The sequence below is a fragment of the Mauremys reevesii genome, linkage group 3, assembly GCF_016161935.1.
Source record: "Mauremys reevesii isolate NIE-2019 linkage group 3, ASM1616193v1, whole genome shotgun sequence".
NCBI classification, from domain to species: Eukaryota; Metazoa; Chordata; order Testudines; family Geoemydidae; genus Mauremys; species Mauremys reevesii.
This window is the reverse complement of record NC_052625.1, coordinates 91094112-91109422: the sequence shown is the minus strand read 5'-3', so window position 1 is coordinate 91109422 and position 15311 is coordinate 91094112. Positions and strand designations below refer to the sequence as shown.

Genomic DNA, 15311 nt, shown 5'->3' with positions numbered 1-15311 from the left:
AAGAAGTCTGTAGATGGCTTCTTAGCTGTTATTCCTTTCTTGGTGGTTTTTCTATTTCACAGTTACATTAATAGCAGCAGTAATGAAAAATAATCACTTTTGCAGATAAGATTTCAACCGAATGATCACAAAACTATCAAAGAAACTGCAGATGAACTGAAAATTTTTGAAGGCATCAAGCACCCTAATCTGGTTCGTTACTTTGGTGTGGAGCTCCACAGGGTAAGCAAACGTTCATCACTGGATTTTCTTAAAAGTTAGGAGAGAACCTTTATGAGTTCAGAAGTGGAGTCGTGTGTTCTACATCACAAGTTATCCCACTTCTGAGAACTGTAATTTTGCCTAATTATCCAGGAAATCTCCATGAACTGCATCATTTCTGTCTTCCCTGAATCTAGAATTCTTCCTGAAACGTAAGTTGTAGAAAGCTGTTAGACATCAAAGCACTAAAACTCACCCTACTAGTAATAGCAAAGGACACACCAGTGTCTTAACACTCCTCCCCGCCCCCCAAAAGCATGTTAGCTTGTATGAAATCTTCATGTGCAAATTAGCTATGTAAACACTTCAAAAAAGCCACCATTTTCAAACAGCTAATATTTGTTACCTATAGTGACCTTACCACAGACATTTTCAGCATCTTTTCATGAGAAACTATAACTGCAAAATAGTGAGGAGTTAGAGAAATGAGAGAGCCTCAGTAGAGGTGCAGAAACTGAAAGCTGGCCCACAGAGCAATTGAAACATTCCATCATTGCAGAACCTGCAAAAGAGGGGATAAAATTACTAATCTTGTTTACTTCTTGCTAGTTTACAAAATTTTCTTTTTAAAATGTGACTATAGTTCTTAAGCTATGGAAACGTGGGTATATTATCTTATTCTAGTATTACAAAGTGCTCTACTTGCTATTTGGGCGATGCCAAGAACCCCTCATCTATAACTTGCAGTACTTGGTGTCACAGCTAACTTTATAGTTACAGAATTACATGCATGGGAGATCTTATGCACATGTGAAAGAGAATGTAAAATTCATTTGCAGCAAGGGAGATTGAGGTTAGAAAGTAGGGAAAACTTTCTGACTATAAGAATATTAAGTACTGGAATAGGTTACTGAGTGGAACTGTGGAATCCCTATCACTGGAGGTATTTAAGAACTGGTTAGAGAAATGTGTCAAGGATGGTCTAGGTATACATGGCCCTGCTTCAGTGCCAGGGGATGGACTCTTGAGGTCCCTTCCAGCCCTTCATTTTTATGATTCTATGATACAGATGTTCAGTCTGTAATTTTAGAAAAGCACAACGAAATTTTCATGAAGGCCTGGTTTATTAGTCCAGGTTATCCCAATTGAAACTGACCCCTCTCAAAAAGCAAACAGACAAAATCAAAACCCCTGCCAGTGTAAAAATAATGCAGGCAGAAGCCTTGCAGCATGGGGCCTATCTGGTTTATTGCACAGAATGCAGCATGTATGATTACTTGCCTTGTGGGCAGATGGCAAGCAACTCGTGGCCCTTAGAGGCCGAGTATGGGCTCTTGAGAGAGTGGTTGAACTGGAGGAGCTAAAGGAGACAGATGTACAGAAATGAGACTTTCCAGGACACAGTAGTGAAGTCCCATCCCCAGTTTGACTGCCTCTGTGCTGTTGAGAAGGATGAAAGTCTCATGGAAGGAGAACCTCAAGCAGGGTAATGATCCCATAGTTGGGATCATCCTTCCAGATGATGTCAGGGTATCCTCTTGCACTGAGGGATCCCTCTCTGGGAGAGGGAACCTCAGTTATTAGGAAGAAACAGGTAATTTGATTTTTAGAAATGAAGATAGCTGGGTTTGTGATGACCGGGAGACTGCATGGCACATTGCCTGCCAGGTGCGAAGACTGTGGACCTCTAAAGAAATCTAGATAGACCTATGTGCAGAGCTGAGTAGGAGCTGGTGGTCACCATACATGAAGGTACCAGTGACATAGGGAAAGGTAGTAGAGAGATTCTGGAGGCCAAATTTTAAGCTGCTGCGTAAGTGATTAAAGTCCAAGACCTCCATGATAACATTCTCTGAAATGCTTCCAGTTCCATGTGCAGGGTCAGTTAGACAAGCAAACTGCAGGGTCTCAATGCATGGATGAGACAATGGTGTTTGGAGGAGGAATTTAGGTTTATTAGCAACTGGAGAACCTTTTGGGAAAGGAGGAGCCTATGCAGCAAGGATGGGTTCCACCTAAACCAAAACAGAATCAGATTGCTGGCATGTAAAATTAAAAAGATTGTAGAGGAGTTTTTAAACTAAGGGCTGGAGAAAGCCATCAGATGCAGAGGAGCACATGATTCAGACAGACCTATCCCTTAGGGGAGGATTTATTAAAGGGGATACTCCTATGTTCTGAAGAGGAGTGACTAGAAGCTGAAAAAGTACAGGTAGGAACTGAAGAGAAACAGTGAAATGAAAGAGTCCCATTCAGTTACATCACATGAAGGCAGACAATATTGATACATTTTATAAGTGCTTGTATACAAATACAAGAAGTGTAAATACTAAGATGGGTGAAGTTGAGTGCCTGCTATTAAAGGAGGATATTGATATAACAGGCATCCAATAAACTTAGTGGAACGATGATAATCTACGTTAGCCAGTAATACCAGAGTATAAAATACATGCTCCAAAACGTCTGTTAGTCTATAAGGTGCCACAGGATTCTTTGCTGCTTTTATAGGAATGACAGAATAGGTTGCATTGGTGGGGGAGTGGCACTCTAGGTGAAAGAAAGCATAAAGCCACATATAATAAAAATCTTAAATGAAACAAACAGTACCACAGAATCTCTATGGATAGAAATTCCATGTTTGAACAGTAAGAGTATAGTAGTAGCAATATCCTACCAACCACCTGACCAGGATGGTGACAGTGATTGTAAAATAACCAGGGAGATTAGAGAGGCTACCAAATAGAAAACCCAATAATAAAGGGGGGATTTCAATTATTCTCATATTAACTTGGGTGAATGTCATCTCAGGATGGGATGCAGAGATAAAATTTCTAGACACCATTAATGACTTCTTGGGGCAGCTAGTCCTGGAACCCACAAGGGGAGAGGCGGTTCTTGATTTAGTCCTAAGTGGCGCACAGGATCTGGTTCAGGCGGTGAATAGAGCTGAACCACTTGATAATAGTGACAATAATGTAATTAAAGTTAATATTGTTGGAGTGGGGGGTTGCCAAAGAAATCCACCACAGTGCCACTTAATTTCAAAAGGGGAAACTCAACACAAAAATGAGGAAGCTAGTAAAATGAAAATTAAAAGGAACAATCATCAGAGTGAAATGCCTGCAAGCTACATGGGAACTTTTTAAAAACATCATAATAAAGGCTCAAACTCTCTCGCTCTATATATATACCCCAAATTAAGAAAAACAGGACCATAGCTAAACAACAGAGTAGAAGACATCCTTTAAAAATTGAAAGTTAAATCCTACTGACAAAAATAGAAAGGAGCGTAAATTCTGGCAAGTCAAGTATAAAAGTATAATTAGGCAGGCCAAACAAGAATTTGAAGAGCAACTAGCAAAAGACACAAAAACTAACAGCAAAAAATGTAAGCACATCAGAAGCAGGAAGCCTACCAAACAATCAGTGGGGCCACTGGATGGCATAGGTGCTAAAAGAGCACTCAAGGGGGTATGTCTGTACTGCAGATAAAAACCTGCGCTAGCCCTTGCCAACCTACTCAGGCTTGTGGGCCTCGGGCTGCAGGGCTGTTTAATTGCGCTGTAGAATTCCAGGCTCGGGACACTCCCACCTCGCAGGATTCTAGAGCCGTGGCTACAGCCAGAACCCCAAAAGTCTACACTGCAATTAAACAATTGCCCAAGCCCCGCAAGCCCAAGCCTAATTGCATTGTAGCCATACCCAAGGAAGACAAGGCCATTGCAGAGAAGCTAAATAAATTCTTTGCATCAGCCTTCACTCCAGAGGATGTGAGGCAGATGCCTACATCTGAGCCATTCTTTTTATGTGACAATTCTGAGGAACTGTCTCAGATTCATATGTTAGTAGAGGAGGGTTTGGAATAAATTAAACAGTAATAAGTCACCAGGACGATATGGTATTCACCCAAGAATTCTGAAGGAACTCAAATATGAAATGGCAGAACTACTAACTGTGGTATGTAAACTCTTGCTTAAGTCAGCGTGACTAGAGGATAGCAAATAGGACACAGATTTTGGAAAAAGTCTTCAGAGGCGATCAGGCCGGTAAACCCACTTTCAGTACCAGACAAACTATAGAACAGAATTATCAGATACATAGATGAACACAATATGTTGGGGAAGAGTCAACAGAGCTTTTGTAAAGGGAAATCATACCTCACCAATCTACTAGAAATCTTTGAGGGGGTCAACAAGCATGTGGACCAGGGGGATCCAGTGGATATAATGTACTTAGATTGTCAGAAAGCCTTTGACAAGGTCCCTCACCAAAGGCTCTTAAGCAAAATAAGCTGTCATGGGAAAAGAGGGAAGGTCCTTTCATGGATTGGTAACTGGTTAAAAGATAGGAAACAAAAGGTAGGAATAAATGGTCAGTTTTCATAGTGGAGAGAGGTAAGTAATGGGGTCCCCCAAGGATCTGTCCTGGGACCAGTGTCATTCAGCATATTCATAAATGATCTGGAAAAAAGAGTAAACAATGAGATGGCAAAATTTGTAGATAACTATTCTAAGTAATTTTGTATTAACTCCAAAGCAGGCTGCAAAGGGATCTCACAAAACTGTGTGACTGTGCAACAAAATGGCAGATGAAATTCATTGTTGATAAATGCAAAGTAATGCACATTGGAAAACATAATCCCAACTATACATACAAAATTATGAGGTCTAAAGTAGCTGCTACCACTCAAGAAAGAGATCTTGGAGTCATTGTGGACAGTTCTCTGAGAACATCCACTAAATGTGCATCAGCAGTCAAAAAAGCTAACAGAATGTTAGGAACCATTAGGAAATGGATAGATAATAAGACAGAAAATATATAATCATGGTATTAATCCATGGTATGTCCACATCTTGAATACTGAGTGGAGTTCTGGTCATTCTATCTCAAAAAAGATATATTAGAATTGGAAAAACAACAAAAATGATTAGGGGCATGGGGCAGCTTCCATATGAGGAGAGAGAAAAAAGACTGGCACTGTTCAGCTTGGAATAGAGGGGAGATATAACAGCGGTCTATAAAATCCTGATTTGTGTGGAGAAACTGAACAGGGAAGTATTTACCCCTTCACATGACACAAGAACCAGTGATTACTCAATGAAATTAATAGGTAGCTGGTTTAAAACAAACAAAAGGAAGTACTTCATCATACAATGTGCAATCAACCTGTGGAACTCATTGCTAGGGGATGTTGTAAAGGCTGAAAGTATGACTGGGTTAAAAAAATAATTAGATAGGTTCATGGAGGATAGATCCATCAATGGCTATTAGCCACAATGGTCAGGGATGCAGCCCTGTGTTCTGGGTGTCCCTAACCGTCTGACTGCTAGAAGCTGGGTCTGGATGACAGAGAGAGATCACTCGATAAACTGCCCTGTTCTGTTCACTATCTCTGAAGCATCTTGCACTTGCCACTATCAGAAGACAGGATACTGGGCTAGGGGAACCATTCATCTGACCCAGTGTGGCAGTTCTTGTGACCCTGTTTCACAAATAGCAAGGAGGTGGGAGGAGGCTATGGGTAAACATTAAAATTTGAAAAGAAATTAAGATATTAGAAATAATACCAGCACAGGCACCAAAGAAATCTAATTTGGTTCCCACAACAGGAAGAAATGTATATCTTCATGGAGTATTGTGATGAGGGCACTCTGGAAGAGGTGTCAAGGCTGGGCCTTCAGGAACATGTCATTAGGCTCTACACGAAGCAAATCACAATTGCTATCAATGTACTACATGAACATGGTATAGTTCATCGGGACATTAAAGGTAAATTGTTTTTTAAAAAAAGTTAAGGTAATGTTGCTTTACAGTGTTGTAAGTAAGGTTTTGCCTAAATCATCTGTGGGGATTTAAGGCAGGTTCTCTGCTCTAGAGCAGTAATTTTGTTAACATGCCCTGCCCAGGCACTGGACAGTTGATAAGCTTGCATTAGTGGCTGTTCACTTTTATTTAACGCATTGAGCTTGAAATGTTGGCACACAGGGTTGCAAAATTAGGGACAAATTCTGCCCCGGGTGCACTTATGCAACTTTCTTTGAGTTCACAGGAGCCCTGTGGCTCCATCCAGGGACAGAATTTGGTCCTTACAGCAATACTAGTGTTAGAAGTGTAATTTATTTGGTATATTTTTATTCTGGGCTTTTCAAGAAATGATCGAATTCTCTGGGAGCGGAAGAGTATCAAAAAGATAATTTGATCATAATATTTTCTCTGTGGTTCTCAGGGCGCAAGAAGGGTTGTAGGATTTCAAAGGGATAATGGAGTCATCATAGTGGTGAACGGCTGCTGTTTTACGTTAGAGAGATTATGAAAACAAATAGGTTTAAAATTAGACCTATCCAATGATTCTCTGATGCATGTTGGTCTACACACGTTTCGCTCTCAGCCATCTCTTACAGTGAACAGGCTGGAGCTACAAAAACTGCAGAATTTTTTGGCGTGCTCATAGAAACGCCCTCTATCTCCAGCTTCACTCCTTTTCCCACATGATCAATAGCACGGCTTCTTGTCTCCTGCTCCTTTCAAAACATTCTCCTAGTCTAGCTGTTCTATTTTTGTTTAGTGTGACTTGTTTTCCTCAGCAATGGTAGAGAAACAAGAGAAGGAAAGGAAAAAACTTCACACAAATTATTCCCTGTAAATGCTCAGTTAACAACAAGGCAATGCAACCCAACCATGCTGGGTTTCTATGTCCCTCTTGCTCACAGGGTTCTGAATCATCGCAGCAGTCTAGGAGATTCCCAGTTGCTCTTGTTCCTTTGGCCTCGTGCTCTTCAGTTGGGAAAGAACTGTCCATGACCCAGAGGCCTCCCACCCAGGTAGGCCACTCTTGAGTCAGCTTTGGCTTTTTTTTTAGGAGATAATTGCTCTCTCCTCTCCTCCACTACCCTCCCCTAGCATTCTTTCCTTTCCTGTTCTCCCTGCTGGCCAAGGCTTTTTGTCCAGGTGTGAACTCAGCTCTGTATTCCCCATAACCTCATATCTATGGTGGTCATTCCTTGTTTAGATAAGTATTTAGTAGACAGTTGCTCCCTCCTGGAAGACCAGGTTAGCTGTGACAAAACTCAGGGCCTGTTACAGAAACTGGGCCTCATGAACAGAGTCAAGATTCCTTTTGCACCGCTGCAGTGTTTCGTTAACCTTGGAACGTACTTCTAGACTGACAAGGAGAGTGTCTTCCTCTTGAACAAGAGAAACATTGAAGTGAGAACTTTTATCCAGCAGTTCAGGGAGCTGTATCACTGCATCATCCAACAGGCTCTCCACTGACTGAGCTTCCTAATGTCCAGTATTACAGGAGTGTTCCTTGGGAACATTCCAGCTTCAAATGTTGAAGCTATATCTGATAACAGTCAGTGCTTGGACTTCCCTAATCCTTAATGTTAAGGTAGTGCTCCACATGGTGACACCAGGAAGGTCAGCTATACAAAGGAGGCATCTTTGCACCACTCCTACTCTGTAATTTCCTTGGATAAATCAGGTTAGGGATTTATGTAGGTTGCCAGATGGCACATTGTAAATCATCTCCCCCGAACTCATGTTATAAACACGTTCTCAAACTCAGGGCAGTGAAGCAGGCTCTATTCTGTTGTCCTATTAGGGTCCCCGTAAAACAAATCAAGTGGTCAAATGCTTCTATTTTTATGGAGAAGGGGGGAAAAAATCATATAACAGAGAGGCTGAGCTACAGCACATTCCCATAGCATTAGATCCCTAGTGCCCAGCCGGCATCATCTTTTGGTGAATCTTTCTGTTAGCAATAAACACCCAGTTCGTCTTTGAGTGATTGTCCGTATGTATTCCACTCTTGGTGTTGGATTGGAATCTTTTGGCCACTAGTGTCCTTTAAGCAATGCTTGCACCCTGACTGCGCTTGTGTCCCCCTGCCCTTCCCCACCACTTGAAGATATAAAGGGCAGAGGGCGGCCGACAGTCTCTCAGTTCCGTCTTTGTGCACATGGCTGCCAGGCGGAACTGCAAGCAATGCCTCTATCTTTTGCACTTGGCTAGCATTATTTGTATACAGCTACATATCTTGGCATACACAGAAGTTAATTAGTATTAGTAGGTATGGTTTTACATGTTTATATCTGGTACTAGGCTTCAGCCCTTATGGCTGAAACCAAATCTCCCCGTCTGAAATATTGTCCCTCTTGGGAGGGAGCTATCCCCTTCAGTGATGGGAATACAAGATGCCTTTTTTGTCTGGGGAAAAAGGCATATTCCTGAAAAGTGTTCAGTCTGCAGCTCATTTTCACAAAACAAACACGGATGGTTGAGGGGAAGCTCCTCTGAAACTTTTCTTATTTGACAAGTCAATGAGACCTGCCTCTGATCCTGGTAAACAGGCCCCTCCAGGGACAGAGCAGTCTTCATCTAAGAGTGCTCCAGTGAGCTGTGGCTCCATTGTTAGCTCCCATGTATCTCCTTCTAAAGAGACCTCTTCTGTTGTTTCTCCTCTCAGGTCCTTGTCATCAGCTACTGAGAGTTGTGGAAGAGAGCATTACTCTACAAAAGAGTGCAGGCATAGGTCAGCTTCCGAGGGTCTGAGTAACAAGAGGCACCTACAGTTGCCTCACTTATTCTTATCAAAGCATAGCATATGGCCTGTGGCAGCATAAAGGACTCTGGTCACCAAGGAACAGTTTCAAGCTGCATCCATTTCTGGAATTGCAGTAGCATCAACGGGGCTCTTAGTACTGATGCTGGGACTTTTGGTGCTGGAACCAACATTTTTCGTACCAACCTCTTTGGCACCTTCCACTCTAGTGCTGTCTGTTTCCAGTGTGGTGCTCATGGTACTGACTTTCTTGGCACAGAGATTCACAATACCAAGTGACCTCACGGTATCAGTGTTTCCTGAGTCACCACTGTTAACATCTGGAGCGAGGGTACCCCTCTGAACTGACTGCTGGATTGATATTGGTACTGAGTGTTTCTGGGGCACAGATGAGGGAACTCCTTATAGCACACCAAGGGGCACCTAGAAAAACTTCACTAGCACTCAGGAGCACTCCTCTGAAGCTGACAAGAAGGGTAGAGGAGCCTGTCCTGGATACTCCCGAAGATCTTAGTCTGCTTAAAACCCATACACATCTGATAGAGATTATAGGTCCCATTAACTATCATAGGCAAAGGGGATCTATAGAAAGACAGTCCTCTTGGTATTCCCCCCCGCCCTTTTCTCCTGTGGCTCCCAACCCTGGCCATATTGGACCCCATGAGGGTTACACCCAACAAGGAGACTCTCCTCAACAGCTTTTTCTCAGGGCAGGGCCTAGTCTCCAGTAAGATCCCTTATTGTGCAACATCATCATCAGCCCCCAGGGCCTCACACTGAGCCTCAGCAACAACCACCACCATCTGATGAACATCAACAGATAGCAGAACTCATCCCCGCTGCTGTCTTTTCTTCATTGCCTGACGAAGCTGTGGCTCCTGTACTTCATTCTATCCTGACAATTATAAAGCTTTAGAGGACTTTCTGCATAGGATGGCAGATACTCTGGAAATCCCTGTGGAGATTGTACAGGTGAAGTCCTATAAGCTTTCGCGAATTCTTCGCTCCTTCGTGCTGGAGAGGTTAGCTAAGGCAATCAGAGAGATCCTGTGGAGCCAGCACAACATCTATGGCAGACACCATAATCAATTCCACTTACATCCAAGAGTGCTGACAAATGGTATCAGGGCCCTGTCTGTAAAACAAAGCAGAAAAGTCTGCCCAAGACTGATGTATGCAGCTAAGTGCAAAAGATTTCTATTTAGGCAATGCTGCAGCACCTCTCTCCTTTGAAGAATCTGATCCTCTGTGTTTTGGACTATTTATTATTTTTCAAGAACTCTGGATTATCTGTTGTTTATATCAGAGTGCACCTCTCAGCAGTTTCAGCCCATCATATTTCAGTCCAGGGCCACCTGAGATTCTCACACTCAACAGTAGCCTGGTTCCTCAAGGGCCTAAGTCGTGCTTTTCCTCCAGTACAGGAGCTCCCTTCTTCCTCAGATCTCAATGTAGTTTTAGCTAGGTATTGACAGGTCCACCTTAGCATCGTGCTCTCGATACCATCTTTGAGTAAAAACAGCCTTTTTACTAGCAATCACATCAGCTCAAAGGGTAGGGGAGAAGCAGGCAGTCATGACAGACACTGTCTTCCACAAGGACAAAGACCCCATCCACGTTTTTTGTTTTTTTTTTTTACCTAAAGTGATCTCAGACTTTCATCTAAACCAGATAAGCCACTTCCCTGTGTTCTTCCCTAAACCACACACCAATTGGGGGAAGCTAGACTTCATACCTTGGAGGTACTCAGAGCCCTCTGCTTGTACCTCGATAGAACCAAAACATTCTGGGTATCCCCTAGACAGTTTGTTGCTTTTGCAGATAGGGTAATGTCAAGGGTAGGTCAAGAATATCATCCCAAAGGCTTTCTAAATGGGTCTTCTATGGTATTAAATTATGTTAACAGCTACCTAGTGTAGACTCCATCCCAGTCAGGTCTGGGGTTGCTAGGTGTCTGGTCCCCACCCCAGGTGCCGGTTCTGTAGCTCCCATTGGCCGGGAACTACAACCAATGGGAGCTGCAGGGGCAGCGCCTGTGGATGGGGCAGCACACAGAGCCGCCTGGCCACGTCTCTGTATAGGAGCCGGAGTGGGGACATGCCACTTCTCCTGGGATCTGTTTGAGGTAAGCGCCACCCGGAGCCTGCACCCCAATCCCCCTCCCTTCCTCCGAACCCCTCGATCCCAGCCCGGAGCACCCTCCTTCACCCCAAACCCCACATCCCCAGCACCACCCCAGAGCCTGCACCCCCAGCTGGAGCTCTCTCCACCACTACCCCCAGTCCTGATCCCCCTCCCTTTGATCCCAGCCCAGAGCACCATCCTGCACTCCTAGCCCCACCCCAGGCCAGAGCCCTCATACCCCCCACACCCTGCCCCAGCCCTGATCCCCCACCCGCACTCCAAACCACTCAGCCCCAGTCCGGAGCACCCTCCTACACCCCAAGCCCCTCATCCCCAGAGCCTGCATCCCCAGCCGGATCCTCACACTCCCCGCACCCCAGCCCCCTGTCCCAGCCTGGAGCCCCCTCCTGCACTCCAAATCCCTTATCTCTGGCCCCACCCTGGAGCCCGCACCCCTTCCTGCACCCCAACCCCCTGAACCAGCCCAGTGAAAATGAATGAGTGAGTGAGGGTGGGGAGAACAAGTGACAGAGGGAGGGGGGAATGGAGTGAGTGGGGGTCGGAGAAGGGGTGGGGCCTTGGAGGAAGGGCAAGGCAGGGGGCAGAACAAGGGTGTTTAGTTTTGTGCGAGTATAAAGTTGGCAACCCTAGTCAGGTCAGAGCTCATTTGACTAGAACACAGGTGTTGATAGATATTTGGTTGCGTGTGTGTGTGTTCACTCTGTATGCTGCCCCAGCTCTGTGTAGATAGTGGAGAGAGCAGACTTTATTGAACTGCCCAGTAAATCCACAGACTCAGTTTCCAGCGAAGGAACTTGCTCAGGTTTGTTGCCGACACATATATTCTTGTGCCAATGGACTGGCTCAGTTAGTGGCGGAACTGTCCACTATCCCCTTGGGCAGACAGAGACGCTTCCTTTTGATGCTTCATTTTATACAGCAATACAAACAAGTTACATATTGCCCCTCTGACATGGGTTGTTACCACCCATTACCGTGTAGATGTTGGTTTGATCACAACACCTCTATCCGTCATCCTGAGCTTATCTTTAAGAGAGGTCAACGTGTTCTTTTTCTCTTTGGGGAATGTGTTTGTATCAATCTGGTATTGGGGTTTTCTGGTACAGTAACTCCTCTCTTAACATTGTAGTTATGTTCCTGAAAAATGCGACTTTAAGTGAAACGATGTTAAGTGAATCCAATTTCCCCATAAGAATTAATGTAAGTGAAGTGGTTTGGTTCCAGGGAAATTTTTTTCACCAGACAAAAGACTATATATATATATATATACACACACACACACACGTATAAGTTTTAAACAAATTTAATACTGGTACACTGTAATGATGATTGTGAAGCTTGGTTGAGGTGGAGGAGTCAGAGGGTGGGATATTTCCCAGGGAATGTCTTACTGCTAAATGATGAACTAGCAATTGGCTGAGCCCTCAAGGGTTAACTATCTCACTCTACAAGGCAGCAGGAATGGAGGGAGGGGAGACAGCATGGCAGACAGACACACACACACCCTGTGTGAGAGAGAGAGAGATGTGCATTTCGTACGCTGACCCTACACTTACGTACACTGCCTTGTTAATTAGATCAGCTTGCTGAGACCGCAGCTGCTGCCAGTAAGCTCCCTCCATCCTGAGCCCTGTCGTGTGTCCCCCTTGCTCTATGGCAGATGGGGGAGGGGGACACCCTGACATTAGCCCTCCTCTTCTCCCCCCGCCACCCCCCCACACACAGCAAGCAGGAGTGTTGGGAAGCAGCTCCAAGGCAGAGGGCAAGAGCAGGACATGGCAGTGGGGGGAGGGACAGCTGAACTGCCAGCAATTGGTAGCCTGCTGGGCAGCTGCTGCACAGGGAACTTAGGGGAGTGAGGAGCTGATAGGGGGGCTGTCGATCTACTCTGGTTCCAAGCCCCCACCAGCCAGCTGCAACGAGCTGCTCTTTCTGCAAGCAGCGGACAAAGCAGGCGGCTGCCAAACAATGTTAGAAGGGAGCATTGCACAACTTTAAACGAGCATGTTCCCTAATTGATCAGCAACAAAACAACATTAACCATGACAGCTTTAAGTGAGGAGTTACTGTACTACCCTTCTGGAATGTGTTTGCCTGAGTGTTGTGTCTAGCACTTCTCAGGAATGTATGTTTCTGCACCGACAGCCCTGTTCTTGCTAGATTCTGTGAGCAGGGCTTGCTTCTTGTTCACAGCCTGACTTTGCTTTATATCAGCAAAGTCTTGACCACTACTTTAGTTCAGGCCTCAGGCCTCTGATACAAGGCCTTATATCTCAGGCTCTCTTTCTACTACAACAGGCAGCATCTGTGGCTTCTTTGAGCAGTGTAGCCATCTCTGAAATGTGAAGGGCAGCTACCTTGGCATCAATAACATACATTTATAGAATACTGTTCCCTTGTAGGGGCATCATGCTTGTTTTGGCAGAGCTGTCTTACAGTCACTGTTTGGGTAGACTCCAAGCACCCACCTCCTACACATCAGGTCACTGCTGAGAGTCATCAGAAGTGGAATACATATGGGCGAGTCCCTCAAAAAAAAAATGGTAACTTACAGTAACTGTGGTTCTTTGAGATGTGTTGTCCACATCTTTCATGACCTATTAGTCTTCCGTGCGCCTGTGGAGATGGTAACACCTGAATTATGTATCAGCAAAGGAACTGAGGGATGGTTGGTCCTGCCCTGCCTTTAATGTCCTCTGGTGGAGGGAGGGTGCAAGGACATTCAGGGCACAGACCTGGCCCCAGTGGATACAGCTGGCCAGAAAACTGCAATCTCAAGCGCAAGGGGCACGTGCAGACAGAGGACCATACATGTAGCTGACACATTGCTAAAAACCACAGTTCCTGCAAGGTAAGTTACCATTCTTTCCCAAAAGGTACAGATTCTGTTAACAATCAAAAGAAGCCTATAAATGGAATTTATTCATGCTACTCCTTTTTTCCTTTTAGTGTTATTAAGCATATAACTTCTCTGCCTCCTTTATCTTAAATAATATCTAAACTTTGTTTCTAAATGCTTTGATAGCTGTCAAGGAACCCGCTGTGAGGAGAGTCCCAACGTCATGGGACTGCACTGCCTTTCCGTAAACTGAGCATTTTCAGGACTATTTACATTTCCTTTCTGGTTTCTTGGGTTTCTTTGTGGAAGAGCTAAAAATCTACTAACTGGAGGTTGGAGAATATTTTAGATAGGTACAGGAGACAAAGGGTCCTGCACTGCCCCTTGTGCAACACAGAGCAAAAGTGGCGAACAGGTGGGAGAATATAGTGCCTAGAGGAGCACAAAAATACCTGTGTGAGATATGGATAGAAGGCCAGTGAGCGTGGATAAACCTGAGACAATGCTGGGATATACCATTTGCAGGGAGCCATTTTGTTGATCCATGTGTGCCACTCATTTTTCATCAAGAAAAGTCACCACTAAAGTTACAGCATTAAGGTTTCAGCATCTCTGCTGAGAGACCCACCACCAACCCGAGAGCTTCATTGTGATCACTCACTATTACTCAAGATTTTGCATGACTTGCATAGGGTGCAGCTGCTTCTATACTTGTTTGCTCTAATCATGTGGATTGGCACGATGTTGAAATGAAGACGAATGCTGGTTACCAAGGGCCAGGTTCTCCAGTCCACTAAGTTCACTTTCCAGCTCGTACATAAAGCAAAGTGAATTTAAGATGACCAGTGATTCCTCCTGGAGAACTCTTCCACGCCACATAGTGGGAATCTTCACTCATGAAAGGGGGCGGTGGCACAGTAGTCACCTCCTACAAATAAGCAACGTCTGTGGCTATGGAAAAGGGACTGTATCAGGAGTGGGCTAGCGGATAGTGGTACAAAACTCCACTAACCCTGATCATTAGGGCCCTACCACTTTCATGGTCCATTTTGATCAATTTCACGGTCATAGGATTTTAAAAATAGTCAGTTTCATAGTTTCAGATGTTTACATCTGAAATTTCATGGTGTTGTACTCCTGGAGGGGAGCGGGGACACAAAGCACTTGTGGGGGGATTGTGGGATTGCCACCTTCACGTCTGTGCTGGGGAGCTTCCGGCAGCTGGGGGAAGTACCCGCAGGTGGGTATGATTTCCCCCTCCCCTCCCCTCCCGGGGTGGTTGTGCAGGGGAAGAGGAAGTCCTGTCTCTCCCCAGCCTAGCTGGGACTAGAAGCTAGGAGCCCCCGGCTGAGGGAAGATCAGACCCACTTCTGAGAACCGCTCCCAGCTGCAGGAAGCTCCATGGCTGCTGCCTTCAGAACCCAGCTGTGAAGGCAGTTCAGCAGTGGAGCATCGTGCAGCGGGGTTGGGGAGGAGGAGGGTCACAGCTCCCCTGAGAGTGGTCGTGCAGGGGAAGAAGAAGTCCTGTCCCTCCCCAGCCCTGCTGGGACTAGCAGCTGGAGC

General features: G+C 45.0%; 1 protein-coding gene across 6 annotated transcripts in view; it reads left to right on the top strand.

Annotated features, from left to right (window-relative positions):
* MAP3K4 (mitogen-activated protein kinase kinase kinase 4) overlaps nt 1-15311 on the top strand; it is a 151792-nt gene that overhangs the window by 129935 nt on the left and 6546 nt on the right. For all 6 annotated transcript variants that reach the window (XM_039529604.1, XM_039529608.1, XM_039529607.1 and 3 more), the window contains 2 exons: nt 106-222; nt 5811-5970. In XM_039529604.1, the coding sequence (XP_039385538.1) occupies nt 106-222; nt 5811-5970 (277 nt within the window). The remainder of the gene's footprint in view (nt 1-105; nt 223-5810; nt 5971-15311) is intronic.